This window comes from Centropristis striata, chromosome 18 (assembly GCF_030273125.1).
Source record: "Centropristis striata isolate RG_2023a ecotype Rhode Island chromosome 18, C.striata_1.0, whole genome shotgun sequence".
NCBI classification, from domain to species: Eukaryota; Metazoa; Chordata; class Actinopteri; order Perciformes; family Serranidae; genus Centropristis; species Centropristis striata.
Window position 1 is genome coordinate 33,729,226 of NC_081534.1, and position 20,665 is coordinate 33,749,890.

General features: G+C 33.4%; 1 protein-coding gene and 1 non-coding gene across 5 annotated transcripts in view; one reads left to right on the top strand and one right to left on the bottom strand.

The window, feature by feature from the left end:
* Positions 1-833: 833 nt before the first annotated feature.
* On the top strand, positions 834-905 carry trnae-uuc (transfer RNA glutamic acid (anticodon UUC)). The gene has a single exon. It is a non-coding gene; the product is annotated as a tRNA-Glu (tRNA).
* Positions 906-3,365: 2,460 nt separating this feature from the next.
* LOC131990923 (sorting nexin-14-like) overlaps positions 3,366-20,665 on the bottom strand; it is a 50,533-nt gene continuing 33,233 nt past the window's right edge. For 3 of the 4 annotated variants that reach the window (XM_059356157.1, XM_059356156.1, XM_059356158.1), the window contains 13 exons: positions 20,013-20,145; positions 18,752-18,938; positions 17,109-17,195; positions 16,867-16,967; positions 15,978-16,089; positions 13,517-13,557; positions 10,470-10,589; positions 8,994-9,117; positions 7,085-7,249; positions 5,742-5,837; positions 3,888-3,979; positions 3,722-3,778; positions 3,366-3,581 (listed from right to left, as the gene is read on the bottom strand). In XM_059356157.1, coding sequence (XP_059212140.1) covers positions 3,555-3,581; positions 3,722-3,778; positions 3,888-3,979; positions 5,742-5,837; positions 7,085-7,249; positions 8,994-9,117; positions 10,470-10,589; positions 13,517-13,557; positions 15,978-16,089; positions 16,867-16,967; positions 17,109-17,195; positions 18,752-18,938; positions 20,013-20,145 — 1,342 coding nt within the window. In that variant the 3' untranslated portion in view covers positions 3,366-3,554. Of the gene's footprint in view, positions 3,582-3,721; positions 3,779-3,887; positions 3,980-5,741; positions 5,838-7,084; positions 7,250-8,993; positions 9,118-10,469; positions 10,590-13,516; positions 13,558-15,977; positions 16,090-16,866; positions 16,968-17,108; positions 17,196-18,751; positions 18,939-20,012; positions 20,146-20,665 lie in introns of those variants that run through there. The other variant, XR_009396091.1, reaches the window with a different exon arrangement.

Here is a 20,665-nt window from a genome sequence, read left to right on the forward strand (position 1 = left end):
ATTTGAAGCATTTTTAGGCATTTTAAAATTTGACCATTTTTGACAAAAATCGTACGACTTTTTTGTTAGCGGGTCATATTTGGACATCCCATAATATGGTGTTTTTGTTGCTATTTTTAGACAAATTATACTACCACATGTATCAACAGACTATAATTGGTCCATTTTGAGCATTTTTATCCATTTTAAATTTTGACCATTTTTGACAAAAATCAACACGCTATAGTATGACTTTTTAGTTTTCTTTTCATTTTTCGACAATCTCGAAATCTGGTGTTTTTCTGTCATTTTTTAACAGATTATACTATAATATCTATCAACAGACTATAATTGGTCCAATTTAAGCATTTTTTGCCATTTTTACAATTTGACCATTTTTGACAAAAATCGACATGCTATAGTATGACTTTTTTTTTAGCGGGTCATTGTTTGACATCTCATAATATGGTGTTTTTCTGTCATTTCTGGCCATATTATGCTTTAATATGTATCAACAGACTATAATTGGTCCAATTTGAGCATTTTTTGGCATTTTAGAATTTGATGATTTTTGACAAAAATCTACTTTTTTTTATGACTTTATTTTTATTTTGGACATCTCAAAATCTGGTGGCTTTTTTTTTGTCATTTCTGCAAAAGCCCCCCCTACTACACGCATCAACATACTATAATAATAAGACAATTTTGAGAGTTTCGGGCCAATTGAAAATGTTATGTCTTTTTCTGCAAAAATACGACATGCTATAGTATGACTTTTTTTTCGTTCCCAAACTTTGGACATCCCATAATATGGTGTTTTCTTGCTATTTATGTATATAGCAAGATGTAAATGTTCCCATATGGTCTGGCGGTTAGGATTCCTGGTTTTCACCCAGGCGGCCTGGGTTCAACTCCCAGTATGGGAAATATTCCATGTATTTACAGACTTTAATCGACCCATTTTAAAATTTTACCATTTTTGACAAAAATCAACATGCTATAGCATGACTTTTTTTTTAGCGGGTCATTTTTTTTACATCCCTTAATATGGTGTTTTTCTGTAATTTCTGCCCAAAGTATGCTCTAATATGTATCAACAGACTATAATTGACCTATTCTAAGCATTTTTAGCCATTTTCAAATTTTACCATTTTTGACAAAAATCAACACGCTATAGTATGACTTTTTTGTTTTTTTCTCATTTTTCGACATCTCAAAATCTGGTGTTTTTCAGACATTTTTGAACAGATTATACTATAATATGTATCAACAGACTATAATTGGTCCAATTTGAGCATTTTTTGGCATTTTAGAATTTGACCATTTTTGACAAAAATCGACATGCTATAGTGTGACTTTTTTGTTAGCGGGTCATTTTTTGACATCCCATAATAGGGTGTTTTTCTGTCATTTCTGCCCATATTATGCTCTAATATGTATCAACAGACTATAACTGACCTATTTTGAGCACTTTTAGGCATTTTAAAATTTTTACCTTTTTTGACAAAACTCCACATGACGGTAGATTCCCTCTCTCCCTGAACAGAAACAACAGTTGAATGAAACACTTCGACCAAACCCAGCGTGGTCCTCCAACAGCAGACAGGACTTTATTTACATTCTGAGGACGTAAACAGATTCCCTCTAGGAAACAACTGGAGTCGTCTCTCTGTTTAACAATCCAAACAGACACAGAGCTCTGTTAGTTCTTTACATTCTCCTCTGTCACTTGTTTACCTCGATGAAATTTGACCATTTTTCTCGCTATTTTTGGACAAACTATATTACTACTGATATCCTGACATGTTCTTATATGGTCTAGTGGTTAGGGTTCCCAGTACGTCTGGGTTCAACTCCCATTATGGGTTCCATGTATCTCTTGACCCATTTCAAAATTTGACCATCTTTGAGAAAAATTGACATACTATGGTATGACCTTTTTTTTATACGGGGTTATTTTTGGACATCCAATAATATGGTGTTGTCCGCCCTCGTTTGGGCAGATTATACTATAATATGTATTAACAGACTGTAATTGGTCAATTTTGAGCATTTTTAGGCATTTTACATTTTGAAGTTTTTTTGACAAAAATCAACATACTATAGTATGACTTTTTTGTGAGTGGGTCATTTCTGGACATCCAATAATTTGATGTTTTTCTGTCATTTCTGGCCATAATATGCTCTGATATGTTTTAACAGACTATAATTGGTCTATTTTGAGTACTTTTAGCCATTTTAAAATTTTATGATTTTTATCAAAAAATCGACATACTATAGTATGACTTTTTTTTTGTTCCAGTTTTGGACCTCTCAAAATCTGTTTTTTTTTTTTAAATTTCTGCAAAAGCCGCCTTACTACACATATCAACAGACAATAATAAGAACATTTTGAGAGTTTCGGGCCGTTTAAAATTTTTATGTCATTTACTCCAAAAAATATGACATGCTATAGCAGGGGTCTCAAACTCGCGGCCCGCGGGCCAATTGCGGCCCTCGTGATGATATTTTGTGGCCCCCACCTTGATATGAAAGTTTAATGTGAGTTTTATATGAATGGCACTTTACTGTGTTGTGTGTGGAAGGTCCCTTTAATTACTTTTATGGGGTAATTTTGTCTTTTTTTAATAATTTTGTGTCTTTTTTGGTAATTGTGTGTCTTTTTTTAAGTAATTTAGTTTTTTTCTATCATTTTGTGTCTTTTTGGTCACTTTGTGTATTTTTTGGGTCATTTTGTGTCTTTTTAACGTAATTTTTTTAACGTAATGTAGTGTTTTTTTCAGTCATTTTGTCTTTTTCTGTAATTTGGTCTTTTTTTGGTCATTTTGATACTGCCTCCAGCGGCCCCCAGGTAATTTGAGTTTGAGACCCCTGTGCTATAGTATGACTTTTCTTTGAGGCGGTCATTTTTGGACTTCTTATAAAATTGTGTTTATCTGTCTAGTTTGAAGCAAGTACACTACTAAATTTTGAGCATTTTTAAAATGTGACCTTTTTTGACCAAAATAGACATACTATAGTATGACTTTTTGTTTTCCCCAATTTTTGGACATCCAATAATTTGGTGTTTTTCTGTCATTTTCTAACAGATTATACTAAAATATAAATCAACAGACTATAATTGGACAATTTAGACCATTTTGTTTCTTTTTTTTCTGACATACTATGATTATATATATATATATATATTTGCATTTTTGGACGCCTTACTATACTATAGCATTTCTCCCATATTTTTGATAAGATTCTATATTATAACACTAGTTATGTTATAGTGTGACTGAATGATTGAACCTTTATGAGTTCAGACTCTTAATAACTTGGTGTTGGTTATTATTGTTGTTGTTGTTGGTGTAGAAAGAAAAGACGACAGACAGCGTTTTATTGCAGTGACGTCAATAAATATAGATCTTTTATTGGTGCTTTTATATACATTGGAATGTAAAGATGATCCCAGAGGTGTTGGGAAACCGTTGATTATTGCACTTCATCATCATCATCATCATCATCATCATCATCATCATCATCATCATCATCATCAGGACGTGGATCCAGTTTCTGTTTCTGTTTCTGCTTCACATGACGGTCGCGTCCTTCACTCCCTGCACAGAAACAAGACAGTTGAACCAAAGCCTCCATGGTCCTCAGAGCGCAGACAGACTTTATTTACAGCTCGTTCTGAGGACGTAAACAGACCAGGAGCTCTGTCAGGTCTTCACATTCTCCTGTGTCACTTGTTTACCTTGCTGAGTTCAGGGAACAGCTCCTGCACGGCGATGTCCAGCAGGACGTACGTCATCTGGACACAAAGTTAAATAAAGCTCAGATAGTTATGGTTATTATTATTATAACTGTAGTAAATATAATCATGTTGTGATCATGGAGCTGCTGGCTGGTTTCCTGTCTACCTGTTTGTTGAGCAGCGGCTGCTGGAAGCCGTCAAACAGCAGGCGGATCCCGTCGTATTTGGCCTCCGGACCGATGAGCTTCACCACCAAGTCTGAAAAAACATGAAAAACACGTTTAAAAACATGAAACATGAAACATTTCCTCTGTTGGTTTCATCTGAGAACTGTCACGTTCCTGAAGACGACAGTTAATATTTATATTAAACTGAGATAAATTAGTAAAAGTTTTAGTTTGAGTGGAGAACTCTCACTGTTTTATTGCTATAATATGTATAAACACAGTGTAATAGAGCAGTTTGACCCATTTTTAACATTTTTAGGCGTTTCAAAATTTGACGATTTTTGACAAAAATCAACATAACTTTTTTGTTAGTGGGCCATTTTTGGACATCCCATAAAATGGTGTTTTTCTGTCATTTTTAAACGGATATCACTATAATTTGTATCAACAGACTATAATTGACCAATTTTAAGCATTTTTTGGAATTTAAAATTTTGACAATTTTTTTTTTTTACAAAAATCGACATGCTATCGTCTGACTTTTTTGTTAACTGGTCATATTTGGACATCCCATAATATTGGTGTTTTCTCGCTTTTTTTTGGACAAAGTAAACTACTACATTTATCAACAGACTATAATTGGTCAATTTTTTAGTATTTTTAGGCATTTAAAATTTTGACCATTTTTGACAAATTGACTTTTTTATTTTATTTTTGGACTTCTCAAAATCTGGTGTTTTTCTGCCAGATTATACTATAACATGTATCAACAGACTATAATTGGTGCATTTTTAGCATTTTTAAAATTTGACGAAAATCGACATGCTAAAGTATGACTTTTTTGTTAGTGGGCCATATTTGGACATCCCATAATATGGTGTTTTTCTGTCATTTTTTTAAACAGATTATACTATAACATGTATCAACAATCTATGTCAACAATCTTTTATGCATTAAAAATTTTGACCATTTTTTGACAAAAATCAACATGCTATAGTATGACTTTTTTTTGTTAGTGGGCCATTTTTGGACATCCCATAATATGTGTTTTTCTTGCTATTTATTATATATATATATTATATATAAATTATACTATAACATGTATCAACAGACTATAATTGGTCCATTTTAAGCATTTTTAGGCGTTTTAAAATCTTTTAAATTTTTTCCCTCCATTTTTGGACATCCCATAATTTAGTGTTTTCTGTCATTTTTTAACAGATTATTCTAAAATATGTATCATATATGTATATAATTGAACAATTGAGCATTTTCTTTCATTTTTTCTGACATACTATCATTCTATATATACATATATATATATATATATACATATATATATATATATATATACATATATATATATATACATATATATACATACATATATATACATATATACATACATATATATACATATATACATATATATATATATATGTATATATGTATATATATGTATATATACATATATATATATATATATATATGCATTTTTGGACGTCTTACGTCTTACTACTTTGATAACACTCTAAATTATAACACTAGTTATGTTATAGTATAGCATCACTCTTAATGGTGATAAAATACTTTTTTGTTTTCAAATTTTGGACAACCTTCCACTATAAAAAGTGACCAAAAGAGGCTTAAAATGTTGATATTTCCATCAGAATCACTTTATTCTTCATGTGTTATTTAAAATGTGTCCAAAAACAAATATAAGATGAGAGAGAAGTTAACAGAACTATTTTTTATTCCTGTGCATTTTAACAATTCCACATTCCCTGTGGTGTTTGAGGAGAATAAATCATCTTCATTGTGGTTGTTGTGAGATAAATAAATAAAAACCCGACCTGGTAAATATTTCATCATCTCGTCAAACGTCTGCTTGGCTCGGAGCTGTTTGTCCTCGCTGGTTCTCTCCTCGCTGCTCTCACAGAACACGGCGTCTACGGGAAACAAAACTTTATTATTATTATTCTCACCTCCAGAGGAGGAACGGTTCCTAAACGCTGGAACCCAACACGTTCTGCTGTCTCAGACCGACCACTGGAACATGATTCAGCTCTGAACCAGTCTGAGGTTCTGCAGCTGTTTTTAGAACACATTTTTAGCACTTCTGCAGGAAACCAAACCAAAACTTTCCAGACTCCCAAAGCATTCATCATCCCTCAAACATTTACTGTAAATACAACTGAGAAATAAAGATTAGAGGATGAATTTATACCCAAAGGAATTAATGTAACTTATAATTATTAATGCTTTCATAGTGAAGGATCAACAGAGGACCTATTTACTTAAAAAATGACTCTAAAAAGATTGTTTCAGATCAAACAGTAACAGGTTTTGTGATTGTGTTGATGAAACAACACATTATGTTGAAAATCCATCATTTTACAAGGAATATATTCAAATTCTTGCAACATAACAGTTAAAATGAAGCATTTTCAGAACTTTTTCACCAAAAACACATAAAAACCCCACAAAAAATACAAAAAACACATCAAAAAACACACAAAAACACTTTTTTTTTAAAACAAAAAAGACATAAAAACACACTCACAACACACAAAAACAAACTTTTTTTTTACAAAAACCACACAAAAAAATTACAAAAACACACATAAAAAACCCACAAAAACATGTATAATAAACCCACAAAAAACACAAAACAAACACACAAAAAACACATAAAAACCCACAAAAAAACCCCAAAAAACACAAAACAAACCCACAAAAAACACATAAAAAACCCACAAAAAAACCCCAAAAAAAACACAAAACAAACCCACAAAAAACACATAAAAAACACACAAAAAACACAAAACAAACACACAAAAAACACAAAACAAACCCACAAAAACCACACAAAAAAAAATAAACACACATAAAAAACACAAAAAAATTACAAAACACACAAAAACCACAAAAATAAAAAAACACACAAAAATGAAAAACATGCACAAATACAAGAAAAAACACAAAAAAATTCAACATAAAAGATTACATAAAAAAAATGCAGAATTTGAAAATATCTGCAAAAAAAGGGAAAATAACACTTGTTTTTTAAAAAAAATCTTTGCTGAGAAAGAGTTGACGCATTAAATTGGACATGGAAACTTTAGCCCTTTATTATTATTGTTATGATGATGATGATGATGATTATTATTGTTATTATTATTATTATTAATATCACCTCTGAGCTGCGTGATGAGGGAGACCATGTGGTGCTCCTGCAGCAGCGTCTCCAGCTTCGACTGCATGAACTGATCCATGAACGCCTCGAAGGAGTTCTTGAAGAGGATCCGACCTGCTGACAGACAGTGATGCAGCCAGGCGGAGGAGTGGAACACCACCCGACCTACACACACACACACACAGAGACACACACACACACACACACACACACACACACACACACACACACACACACACACACAGAGAGAGACACACACACACACACACACACACACACACACACACACACACACACACACACACACACACACAGAGACACACACACACACACACACAGAGACACACACACACACACACACACACACACACACACACACACACACACACAGAGACACACACACACACACACACACACACACACACACACAGAGACACACACACACACACACACACACACACACACACACACACACACACACAGAGGAAGATTTAAAGGGTGGTCTGGATTCACTGACTGTAATTATTCACTGGCTTTTATTTTCACAGCTGGAGTTATGGAGCGCAGAAGCTGATAAAAGGAAATATAAATAAAAAAATGACTCGATAAATAAGTCCACATGCCATTAAATGTCCCAGAAATAATAAATAATAAAAAAATGCAAAGAAACTACATAAATTAGAAACTAAATAAATGTAAAATAAATAAATAAACATACATTTTTTAAAATATTAATAATAAAATAATTTATTAAATGGAAATTAAATAGGTTTATTAATACAAAAGGTAAATAATAACTGTAACACCGTGCATTTATTTTTGGCAATAATTGAAAAAAAAAAAAAAATCAATAAATAGAAATTAAATAGAAAGTTAAATGAATTAAATAGAATAATAATAATAATAATATATTATATAATAATAATAATATTATAATATATATAATATATTATATATATAAATTATATATAATATTATATATAATAATAATAATAATTAAATCAAATAATTACTGTAACACCTATGTTTATTTTTTTTCGTAATAGTTACATTTTTTTTTTTTAATCAATAAATTAAAATCAATAGATTTTTAAGTTTAATAATTTTTTACATTTTATCAAATAATTACTGTAACACCTACATTTATTTTTGGTAACAATTAAATTTTAAAAAATCAATTAATTAAAATAAATGTATAGAAATTAAATAGAAAGTTAAATAAATTAAATAGAAATATATTTTTTATATTTTTATCAAATAATTACTGGAACACCTACATTTATTTTTGGTACATTTAAAAGCATATAAAACTACTTTTTATCCAGTCATTTATATTTTATCTTCCTCTAGAAATGACTTGATAAATATAATCCATATGCTGAAATAAATGTTTGAGTAATAAATAGGAGGAAACAAACAAATACAAACATTTAAAAACGAACAAATAAAAAAAAATGTTGTAATTAATAAAAAAAATAACATTTAAATTTAAAAATGAATACATATAAAATGGAAATCAAAGTAAAGTAAGTAAAAGAAAATAGGTTTATTAATAAAAATAAAATAAATAATATAATAATAATAATTATTATAATAATATACATAAATAAATGTATAATTATGATTATGTCACATTTTATTAAATAATTACCGTATCACCTAGATTTATTTTTGGTACATTTAATGGAATCTTAATTTATATATAAAGTCATTTATTTATTTATTTGCAGCTGTACAGAAATGAAAAAATACATAAAAAGTTTGTGACCTGTTCTGAAAGTTAAGACTTATTTTTGTTTTATCAGTTTCATATATAAAATCTGAAGTTCTGCTTTAATATTTGTCCTGTAAACATCCAGAATAAATTCTTCAGCAGCAGAAAAAGTGAAATAAATGAGTTGTGACTTACCGACGTACATCATGTAGTCGTACATGCCGTCGACAGAAATCATCTCCAGGAAACAGTTTTCATTACGTTTCCTCTCAGAACTCTCCGACACGTTGGCGTTGTTCTGGAACAAGTTGTTGAACAGCTGCAGGTCCAACAGCATTATTAATATTAAAAATAATAATACTGAGCAAAAATAATACAGGCATACATGTGTTTGAGTGATAAATAAATAAATAACAGGAAAAGTAAGGAGAAAAAGAATAAAAAAAAAAAAAAAATATATATATATATATATATATAGAAGTATTAAAAATAATTACAAAAAATAAAATGCAAAAAGCAAAATAAATAAAAGAACAAAAACAAAAATGTAAAATTGAATTAATTAATAAAAAATAAAAAATAAATTAAATAATAAAAAAAATACAAAGAAAAAAACAAATACAAAGGATTTTTTAATTTAAAAAAGAAAAAAAATATTGCAAAAAAATAAATGAATAAAATAAATAATAATTGAATTTAAAAATAAATTAATAATATTAACAAATAGGGTTATTACTGCAAAAAAATATCAAAATATCAATTTATTTCACATTTTATTTTAAATAATTACAGTAACACCTACATTAATTTTTTATATTTTAATATTATCTCTGGCCCATTTACTTATTTATAGTCATTTATTTTTTTATTTTTGCATCATGCATCCTCCAGAAATAACATGATAAATAAATAATGCATAAGCCGTAAATGTGCCCAAAATAATACCAAAACAAATATCTTTTGAATAATAAATAGGAGGAAAAATGTAAAGGATAAAAAAACACAAACAAATACAAACATTTTAAAGACTAAATAACTTATTTAAATAAAATTAAGAATACACATTACAATTATCAGTGTGTTTTTACATTTTCAGCATTATTTTTTTGAGCTCTGACAGCACCTTTACCCCTAAACTCAGGTCACAGGCAAATAAACAGCTAACTAGCGCCCCCTGGTGGCAAAACAGGATCATTACATGATGATGAAGCTGCTTCTGGTTCTGGTTTGGTCCTCTTACGTTAAAATCACAGTTTTATGGACACGGATCTCCAACAGAGACGTTTATTCCCTCAGACTCCGGCTAATTCTGCTTCATTTGGTTAATTCTAGGGTTGTCAAAAGTATCAATACTCAAAAAAGTATCGATACTAAAACATTGTATCCGGATACGATACTCATTTTAAAAAGTATCGACACCTCCCTGTTTTTCATGTTAATAAAAATATTTCATAAAAAAAAAATATATTTATTTATTTTGCAAAGAAAAACAGACAATTTTTCTCATGATATATAATAAAATAGCTGCAATATAACGACATCCTAATGATTGATATGAATAGAAACTGGGATACTAGGATGGATAGATTTGATTATTTTGGTGTTTGCTAGATTGCTTTAATTTCTATAAAGCTGTGTAGTGTCTTCAGAGCAGAACTTCCTGTGTGTTACCTTCTTGTTGTTGTGAGCAGACGGGCTGAGGATGGTGAGTTCTGGCCGGCTGGGTTTGGGTTTGGGAGACTCGCAGGAGTTGAAGAAGGACTGGAGGAACGGGTCCAGGTTCTGTCCTTTCTGCTCAGGAGAGAGTTAGAACACCACACAAACATCTGTTAGTGTTCACATGAGAACAGACGTCACAGTCCACTACAGCAGCTGTTCTCAACCTTTTTGAGTCGTGACCCCCGCTCACTGAACACAATCTCACACGCACAGTTCAGGTCACCCAAAAAAGACACAAAATTACCTAAAAAAGGAAACAAAATGACCAAAAAAAGACACAAAATGACCCAAAAAAGAAACAAGATGACCAAAAAAAGACAAAATGATAAAAAAAAGACACAAAATGACCAAAAAGACACAAATTGACCACAAAATTATCAAATAAAGACACAAAATGACCCAAAAAAGACACAAAATGACCAAAAAGACACAAAATGATAAAAAAAAGAAACAAAATGATAAAAAAAAGACACAAATTGACCAAAAAAAGACACAAAATGATAAAAAAAAGACACAAAATGACCAAAAAGACACAAATTGACCACAAAATTATCAAATAAAGACACAAAATGACCCAAAAAAGAAACAAGATGACCAAAAAAAGACAAAATGATAAAAAAAAAAGACACAAAATGACCAAAAAGACACAAATTGACCAAAAAAAGACACAAAATGATAAAAAAAAAGACACAAAATGACCAAAAAGACACAAATTGACCACAAAATTATCAAATAAAGACACAAAATGACCCAAAAAAGACACAAAATGACCAAAAAAAGACACAAAATGATAAAAAAAAGAAACAAAATGATAAAAAAAAGACACAAATTGACCAAAAAAAGACACAAAATGATAAAAAAAAGACACAAAATGACCAAAAAGACACAAATTGACCACAAAATTATCAAATAAAGACACAAAATGACCCAAAAAAGAAACAAGATGACCAAAAAAAGACAAAATGATAAAAAAAAAAGACACAAAATGACCAAAAAGACACAAATTGACCAAAAAAAGACACAAAATGATAAAAAAAAGACACAAAATGACCAAAAAGACACAAATTGACCACAAAATTATCAAATAAAGACACAAAATGACCCAAAAAAGAAACAAAATGACCAAAAAAAGACACAAAATGATAAAAAAAAGACATAAAATTACCAAAAAGACACAAATTGACCACAAAATTATCAAAAAAAGACACAAAAAAAGACATTAAGTGACCAAAAAGACTAAAACACATGAACACATGAACACTTTAACACAGTGGAGACAGAGCTGACTTCCAAAATGATTTGGCGACCCCCAGAAATCATCTCAAGACCCCAATTGGGGTCCCGACCCCAAGGTTGAGAACAGCTGCACTGCAGGACCACACCAGGCACCCAGCACCCTGGAGGAGCTTCACTGATTATTGATCCCTGTTTAACTCAACACACCACCCACAGGGAGTTCATGATGGAAACTACTGTTACTGAGGAGAACAAGAAGAAGCAGAGGAGGATTCTGGTTCTCTACATTCACATCCATCCAACTCTTCACCAGACAAACAGGAACAACTCAAACTGTCTTTATGCAGAAAAACACAGTTAGAATGACAGAAACCAGGAAAAAGGGAGAATTTATCTGATAAAAGTGTCACGAATGTTGTAAAAACAGTTTTCTCCACATATTCTCAGTATTGTCATGTTTCCAGCCTCTCCTGTCCTCTCCCCTCAGCTCTGTGTAAACAGCCTCTCCTGTCCTCTCCCCTCTGCTCTGTGTAAACAGCCTCTCCTGTCCTCTCCTCTCTGCTCTGTGTAAACAGCCTCTCCTGTCCTCTCCCCTCTGCTCTGTGTAAACAGCCTCTCCTGTCCTCTCCTCTCTGCTCTGTGTAAACAGCCTCTCCTGTCCTCTCCTCTCTGCTCTGTGTAAACAGCCTCTCCTGTCCTCTCCTCTCTGCTCTGTGTAAACAGCCTCTCCTGTCCTCTCCTCTCTGCTCTGTGTAAACAGCCTCTCCTGTCCTCTCCTCTCAGCTCTGTGTAAACAGCCTCTCCTGTCCTCTCCTCTCTGCTCTGTGTAAACAGCCTCTCCTGTCCTCTCCTCTCTGCTCTGTGTAAACAGCCTCTCCTGTCCTCTCCTCTCTGCTCTGTGTAAACAGCCTCTCCTGTCCTCTCCTCTCTGCTCTGTGTAAACAGCCTCTCCTGTCCTCTCCTCTCTGCTCTGTGTAAACAGCCTCTCCTGTCCTCTCCTCTCTGCTCTGTGTAAACAGCCTCTCCTGTCCTCTCCTCTCAGCTCTGTGTAAACAGCCTCTCCTGTCCTCTCCTCTCTGCTCTGTGTAAACAGCCTCTCCTGTCCTCTCCTCTCTGCTCTGTGTAAACAGCCTCTCCTGTCCTCTCCTCTCAGCTCTGGGTAAACAGTCTCTCCTGTCCTCTCCTCTCTGCTCTGTGTAAACAGCCTCTCCTGTCCTCTCCTCTCTGCTCTGTGTAAACAGCCTCTCCTGTCCTCTCCCCTCAGCTCTGTGTAAACAGCCTCTCCTGTCCTCTCCTCTCTGCTCTGTGTAAACAGATTTTCAGTGAATGTTTGTGAGTTTTTCCCTGAGATATCAATGTTTTAAGTTTCCTTTTGGTCACTTTTTCTAACAGAAACTTTCTGTAACTTACGATCTTTTGAAGGAACGTCGGAAAGTTCAAATATTGAGTTTCTTTCTACGATAAACGCTGGATTTTTTTTAGATCTTTGTGGGGTTCAGAGGGTTAAATAATAATAATCATTATTATCATAATAATTACTGGATTAGCTGTAGCAGATATCAGCTAATACTTTGCAGAATTTGAGAACTTGTTGAATAAAAACATTCAGACAGATTTGCACCAGCTCGTTATTACATATGAAAAAAAAAATAGAAATATATATATATATATATATATATATATATATATATATATTTCTATTTTTTTTTTTTATGTAATAAAATAAGGACAAATCTTTCTGATACAGCAGCAGCAGATCTCACCTCTTTGATCAGTTTTCCCGGGACGGACTTGAAGATCTTTCCTGTCAAACAAACGTTCAAACAAAACGTGAAATTAATAAAATAAATGCAGGTAAATTAACCAAAACCAGCTGAGTTTATACTGTAGATCCATCAACATACAATAATAAACTGAGGGGATTTTATTGTGTCTGTCTGTCTTGATGCAATAAAATCTCAAGAAGGGAAATATTTTATATTTTATTTTGGAAAACTCTAAAACTTTTGGAGCGGCCGGGCTGGATGATACGACTGAAATAAACATAAATAATATAAATAAGAACATTTCTTTAATACCACAGCTCAGGAAAGTTATGCATAATAACATATAAAGTACTCACATAATTATGATGCATTATTATAGGTTAAGATAAAACTTTATTTATCCACAGTTTATTCTAAGAGTTTTTCTACATTTTGGTCATTATTTCACTTAAAAGAAACGAGTATTTCTTCCACCATTGACTCATTTGGACGTTATAATAAATCTTTATCATCACATTTTGATTATTATATGATTAATGCCACTTTAACCTGGATCAGTGATGTTTCAGTAGAAGAGTAAATAAATATAAATATTATAATATAGTGTGTAGTGTGTAGTGTGTGTAGTGTGTGTGTAGTGTGTGTGTAGTGTGTGTGTAGTGTGTGTAGTGTGATGTGTGTGTAGTGTGTGTAGTGTGTGTAGTGTGTAGTGTGTGTAGTGTGTGTAGTGTGTGTAGTGTGTGTGTAGTGTGTGTGTAGTGTGTAGTGTGTAGTGTGTGTAGTGTGTGTAGTGTGTGTAGTGTGTGTGTAGTGTGTAGTGTGTAGTGTGTAGTGTGTGTAGTGTGTGTAGTGTGTGTGTAGTGTGTAGTGTGTAGTGTGTGTAGTGTGTGTAGTGTGTAGTGTGTGTGTAGTGTGTGTAGTGTGTGTAGTGTGTAGTGTGTAGTGTGTGTAGTGTGTGTAGTGTGTGTAGTGTGTGTGTAGTGTGTGTAGTGTGTGTGTAGTGTGTAGTGTGTAGTGTGTAGTGTGTGTAGTGTGTGTGTAGTGTGTAGTGTGTAGTGTGTAGTGTGTGTAGTGTGTGTAGTGTGTGTAGTGTGTGTGTAGTGTGTAGTGTGTAGTGTGTGTAGTGTGTGTAGTGTGTGTAGTGTGTAGTGTGTGTGTAGTGTGTGTAGTGTGTGTAGTGTGTGTAGTGTGTGTAGTGTGTGTTTATAGTGTGTGTAGTGTGTGTAGTGTGTGTTTATAGTGTGTGTAGTGTGTGTAGTGTGTGTTTATAGTGTGTGTAGTGTGTGTAGTGTGTGTTTATAGTGTGTGTAGTGTGTAGTGTGTAGTGTGTAGTGTGTGTGTAGTGTGTGTAGTGTGTAGTGTGTAGTGTGTGTAGTGTGTAGTGTGTAGTGTGTGTGTAGTGTGTGTTTATAGTGTGTGTAGTGTGTGTAGTGTGTGTTTATAGTGTGTGTAGTGTGTAGTGTGTAGTGTGTAGTGTGTGTAGTGTGTAGTGTGTGTAGTGTGTGTGTAGTGTGTGTAGTGTGTAGTGTGTAGTGTGTAGTGTGTGTAGTGTGTGTAGTGTGTGTAGTGTGTAGTGTGTGTGTAGTGTGTGTAGTGTGTAGTGTGTAGTGTGTGTGTAGTGTGTGTGTAGTGTGTGTAGTGTGTAGTGTGTAGTGTGTGTAGTGTGTGTGTAGTGTGTGTAGTGTGTGTAGTGTGTAGTGTGTAGTGTATAGTGTGTATAGTGTGTAGTGTGTGTGTAGTGTGTGTGTAGTGTGTGTAGTGTGTAGTGTGTAGTGTGTGTAGTGTGTGTAGTGTGTGTGTAGTGTGTGTAGTGTGTGTAGTGTGTAGTGTGTAGTGTATAGTGTGTATAGTGTGTAGTGTGTGTAGTGTGTAGTGTGTGTAGTGTGTGTAGTGTGTGTGTAGTGTGTGTGTAGTGTGTGTGTAGTGTGTGTAGTGTGTAGTGTGTAGTGTGTGTAGTGTGTGTAGTGTGTGTGTAGTGTGTGTAGTGTGTAGTGTGTAGTGTATAGTGTGTATAGTGTGTAGTGTGTGTGTAGTGTGTGTGTAGTGTGTGTAGTGTGTAGTGTGTAGTGTGTGTAGTGTGTGTAGTGTGTGTGTAGTGTGTGTAGTGTGTAGTGTGTAGTGTATAGTGTGTATAGTGTGTAGTGTGTGTAGTGTGTAGTGTGTGTAGTGTGTGTAGTGTGTGTGTAGTGTGTGTGTAGTGTGTGTGTAGTGTGTGTAGTGTGTAGTGTGTAGTGTGTGTAGTGTGTGTAGTGTGTGTGTAGTGTGTGTAGTGTGTAGTGTGTAGTGTATAGTGTGTATAGTGTGTAGTGTGTGTGTAGTGTGTGTGTAGTGTGTGTAGTGTGTAGTGTGTAGTGTGTGTAGTGTGTGTAGTGTGTGTGTAGTGTGTGTAGTGTGTGTAGTGTGTGTAGTGTGTGTAGTGTGTAGTGTGTATAGTGTGTAGTGTGTATAGTGTGTGTACCCAGGTTGACGTCTGGCAGCATCCTGTCCAGGAACTGAGACTCGACGCTGTGAGGAGACAGGAAGTCAGCCAGCAGCTGACTGTTACTGAGCTCTGGGTGCTGCAGCAGCCTCTGGTACAACACACACACACACACACACATTATATATACATTATATACATATTATACACACAGAGAAACAAACAGACACACACACACAACAGTGTTGTAAAAAAAACACAACAGTTTTCTCAACATTTTGAAGTATTGTCATGTTTACAGCCACAAAAAAGACACAAAATGACCCAAAAAATACACAAAATTATTAGAAAAAGACACAAAATTACCACAAAAAGTCACAAAATGACAGAAAAAAAAACAAAATTACCAAAAAGACACAAAATTACTAGAAAAAGACACAAAATTACCAAAAAAGACACAAAATGACAGAAAAAAAACCCTAAATTACTTAGAAAAGACACACAATTATTAGAAAAAGACACAAAATTATATATAAAAAAAAAGACACACAATTATTTAAAAAAGACACAAAATTATTTAAAAAAGACACAAAATGACCAAAAACAGTAATTAAAGGGACCTTCCACACACAACACGGTAAAGTGCCATTCATATAAAACTCACATTAAACTTGCATATCAAGGTGGGGGCCACAAAATATCATCACGAGGGCCACGATTGGCCCGCGGGCCACGAGTTTGAGACCCATGATTTAAGGTCTTAAATTCACATTAATAATTTCGATGCCTTCTAAGACTTTTTAGGATCAACAGGAACTGGATTCAGTTCATAAAAGTCATTTGATTTATCAATATAATCCATTTTATTTTCACTTCCAGCTAAAACTATGAACTAGTAGATTTACTGTTGCTCCCATCAGGTAAATACCTGTAAATATTCCTCAAACTCTTCCCTCTTGGACGCCAGGAACTCATAGTTCTTTGGTCCAATGATTCTTTTGGAGGGAAGCTGAGCGTCAGCAAATGTTCCTGAGAGGAAAACAAGAAGAAATGGATAAAAGAAGCTGATTAGAGAGAATCTAAACAGAAACAGCAGTATTTAACTAGAGTAATATTGTCATTAGAATATAGAAAACATGTCTCAGTAGTGTGAGAGTTGTTGAGTTTTACCATGAAACTCAGTGAGTTTAGACTCCAGGACGTAGAACTCCAGATATCTCCTGTAGACCGACCACTTCTCTGTCTCATGACCCACGGCTGAAACAACAACACATCACAACATTATCTCAGCTAAAACATCATTTAACCCCTAAAAAAAACTTCAATAAATAACAACCCAATAAATACACAAATAACTAGAACAAGTTCTCATGTGTGTCACTGTTTTTTTGTAATTTTGTGTCTTTTTTGTTAATTTTATGCTTTGCTTTGAGACAAGTTCAGGTTTTTGCACCTAAACTTGTCTAAAATTAACATAAAATAACATTAAAAATGGGTCAATTATAGTCTGTTGATACATATTAGAGCATAATATGGCCAAAAGGACAGAAAAACTGGCAAAAGTCATACTATTAATGATTTTTTATTCATTTGAAGTCCACTGTGTCAGCTGTAGAGGTGAAATCAGCACAAACGTCGGTTTTCTGAGGAATAAATGTCACAGAAAAAGATGTAATAACTGAAATCACTACGGAGCCTCTGATGGGCCAAACGAGACGAATGTGACACCACTGGAAACCTGAGAAAGGCCCTTTAATTAATTTTTTTTTTGGTAATTTTGTGCCTTTTTTTTATATTTTTGTGTCTTTTTTGGTAATTTTGTGTCTTTTTAAAAATAATTTTGTGTCTTTTTAAAAATAATTTTGTGTCTTTTTAAAATAATTTTTTGTCTTTTTAAAATAATTTTGTGTCTTTTTTAAATAATGTTTTGTCTTTTTTGGTAATTCTGTGTATCTTTCTCTCATTTTGTGTCTTTTTTTAAGGTAATTTAGTGTTTTTTCAGTCATTTTGTGTCTTTTTTTGCATTTTTGTGTCATTTTTGGTCATTTTGATCCTGCCCCCAGCAGGTAATTTGAGTTTGAGACCTCTGTTGTAGATTATTATATTATATAACGGCCTTTTTCTTCTAAAGAGACAAGTGAGAACAGTGTTACTGTGCAACCTGTGATGCTTTTCATGTTTGGGTTTTTTTTTTTTTTTTTTGATTGGGAATTCTGTTTGCAAGTCTTTTCTTCTCTTTATAGGTCTGGTTTCCATGTGCTGTATTTAAAGCAGATGGATCAGATTAACGGTTCGGAGGTTATTAAACATCAGAACCAGATATTAGTCTGTGTCTTCTAGTCATAACCAGATATTATTGTGTGTCTTCTAGTTAGAACCAGATATTAGTCTGTGTCTTCTAGTTAGAACCAGATATTAGTCTGTGTCTTCTAGTTAGAACCAGGTATTATTCTGTGTCTTCCAGTTAGAACCAGATATTAGTCTGTGTCTTCTAGTTAGAACCAGATATTATTCTGTGTCTTCTAGTCAGAACCAGATATTATTCTGTGTCTTCTAGTCAGAACCAGATATTATTCTGTGTCTTCTAGTCAGAACCAGATATTATTCGGTGTCTTCTAGTTATAACCAGATATTATTCTGTGTGTCTTCTAGTTAGAACCAGATATTGTTCTGTGTGTCTTCTAGTCAGAACCAGATATTGTTCTGTGTCTGAGAGGTTCTTCTAGTCAGAACCAGATATTGTTCTGTGTCTGAGAGGTTCTTCTAGTCAGAACCAGATATTGTTCTGTGTCTGAGAGGTTCTTCTTCCTGACCTCCCTTCCTGTCGTTGCGCTCCACGTCGATGCAGAAGACGGGGATCTTGTCCCTCTTGGCGTCGTCGTCGTAGATGTCTATGTAGGGGATGGAGATGGTCCAGGCTGAGAGGTTCCTCAGGGAACCCGGGGCGGAGCAGGGTTCTGCTGGGGAGTCGTCCTCCATCACCACCGTGGCCTCCTCCACCTGACCAGGAGACACACAACACTTTACATGGGACAAACCAACAGATCTGAGGCAAACATCACTGTCTAAAATTAAAAACAGGAAGAAAAACACCTTTCTATATCTAAAACACACTGCTGACTACAGAAATTATGTTTTTTAAATTAAAAGAAATGTCGTAAAGTAATTATTTTCTTTTTTTTTAAATTTTATACAATTTTGAATTTCCTGTATTTCTGTTAATAGATATATACCTTATAGTACTACATGTACTGTCAATTACAAAATATCAATTTTATTAATTAAAATATATAATAATAATAATAATAATAATAATAATATATTTATTTGTATAATTTTTACTGCACTATTTGGTGCATTTGTCTTTCTCAGCACTTCTGCTGCAGACAGATTTTTAATTTTTTTTTTTAACGTTTTTAATACAATCCATTACAGTATTGTAAAGTGAAACTAATCCAAATTTATTAAGGTATAATCCTAACAGGAAGGTTTTTGTTTCTGTAAAAGGAAAGAAACTGTGAAAAAACAAACAGAAAATTCAGCGATAATGCCTGACGGTCCTTGAACGCTTCATCGGTTATGAAAAGTTTTTTTTCAAGATTTGTGACACCTGGGGCCACTTGGAAAAGTTTTGTGTATATATAGATTGCAATTTATTTCAAAAAAAGAGAAATTCAACTTTTCATTTTTTATGATTCATGTCATTTTTACTGTTATTCTGCACAAAGACGTTTTTTTGTGTGTCTTGTGTCTTTTGTGTCATTTTAGTCATATTCTATCTTTTTGGGGGTAATTTTAAGTCCTTTTTTTTGGGTGATTTTCTGGATGTTTTTACAACATTCGTGACACTTGTGGGCCCTTGGAAAATCTTTTATATAAATAATTCCATTTTATTCAAATTTTTTTAAAATTTTTATCAGATAAATCCAACTTTGGTTTTTCTGATTTCTGTCATTCTAACTGTGTTATTCTGCCCAAAGACTGTTTGAGTTGTTGTGATTGTTCTGATTCCACAGAGCTGCAGGACTCTACAGAGACTTTATTTATTTCTGTAGTAACGGCGGTGGAGCGTACCTGGTCGTCGTCGAGGTCGTTGGCGTTGCTAGGCGGCAGCATGGCGCCCTCCATGGTGGAGCTCTTGAACACACCTTTGATCCTGCTGCCGATCCGGCTGATCCCGAACGTCTCGCCTCGCTTCGACAGGTTCCTGACAAACACAGAACAGAGGAACAGGAAGAGAACATTAATACACAGCACCAGGAACAGCAGGAACCTGGTCTAGTCTTCCTCTGCTGCTCCTCTTCGTCACCATGACGATAAATAAACCCATCAGATTGTTGCTGTGACGAGTCATGCAGCAGATTAAACAGCAGCTCAAAGCTTCTCAGCAGCCGCAGCAGCAGGCAGCAGTTTCATTAAACACAGCGCCAAAAATAAAAACTTTATCAAAGACAGAAAGTTTAACAACAGCAGAGTCTGAGGAGAGGCTGGAAAGATTCTTTTTTTTTTTTTTTTTTACTATTTTACAGGATTTTTTTTACTGTTTTGTTGACTTATTTTTTATATATATATATATATATATATTTTAAAATATTTTAATATATTTTTTCAAAAGGTTTTTCATGTTGTTTTTTATTTTTTATAATTTTTTTTACAGTTTTTTAAAATTTAGTTTAGTGGGTTTTTTTTTTTTACAGTGTAGTGGGTTTTTATATTTTTTTTCTTAT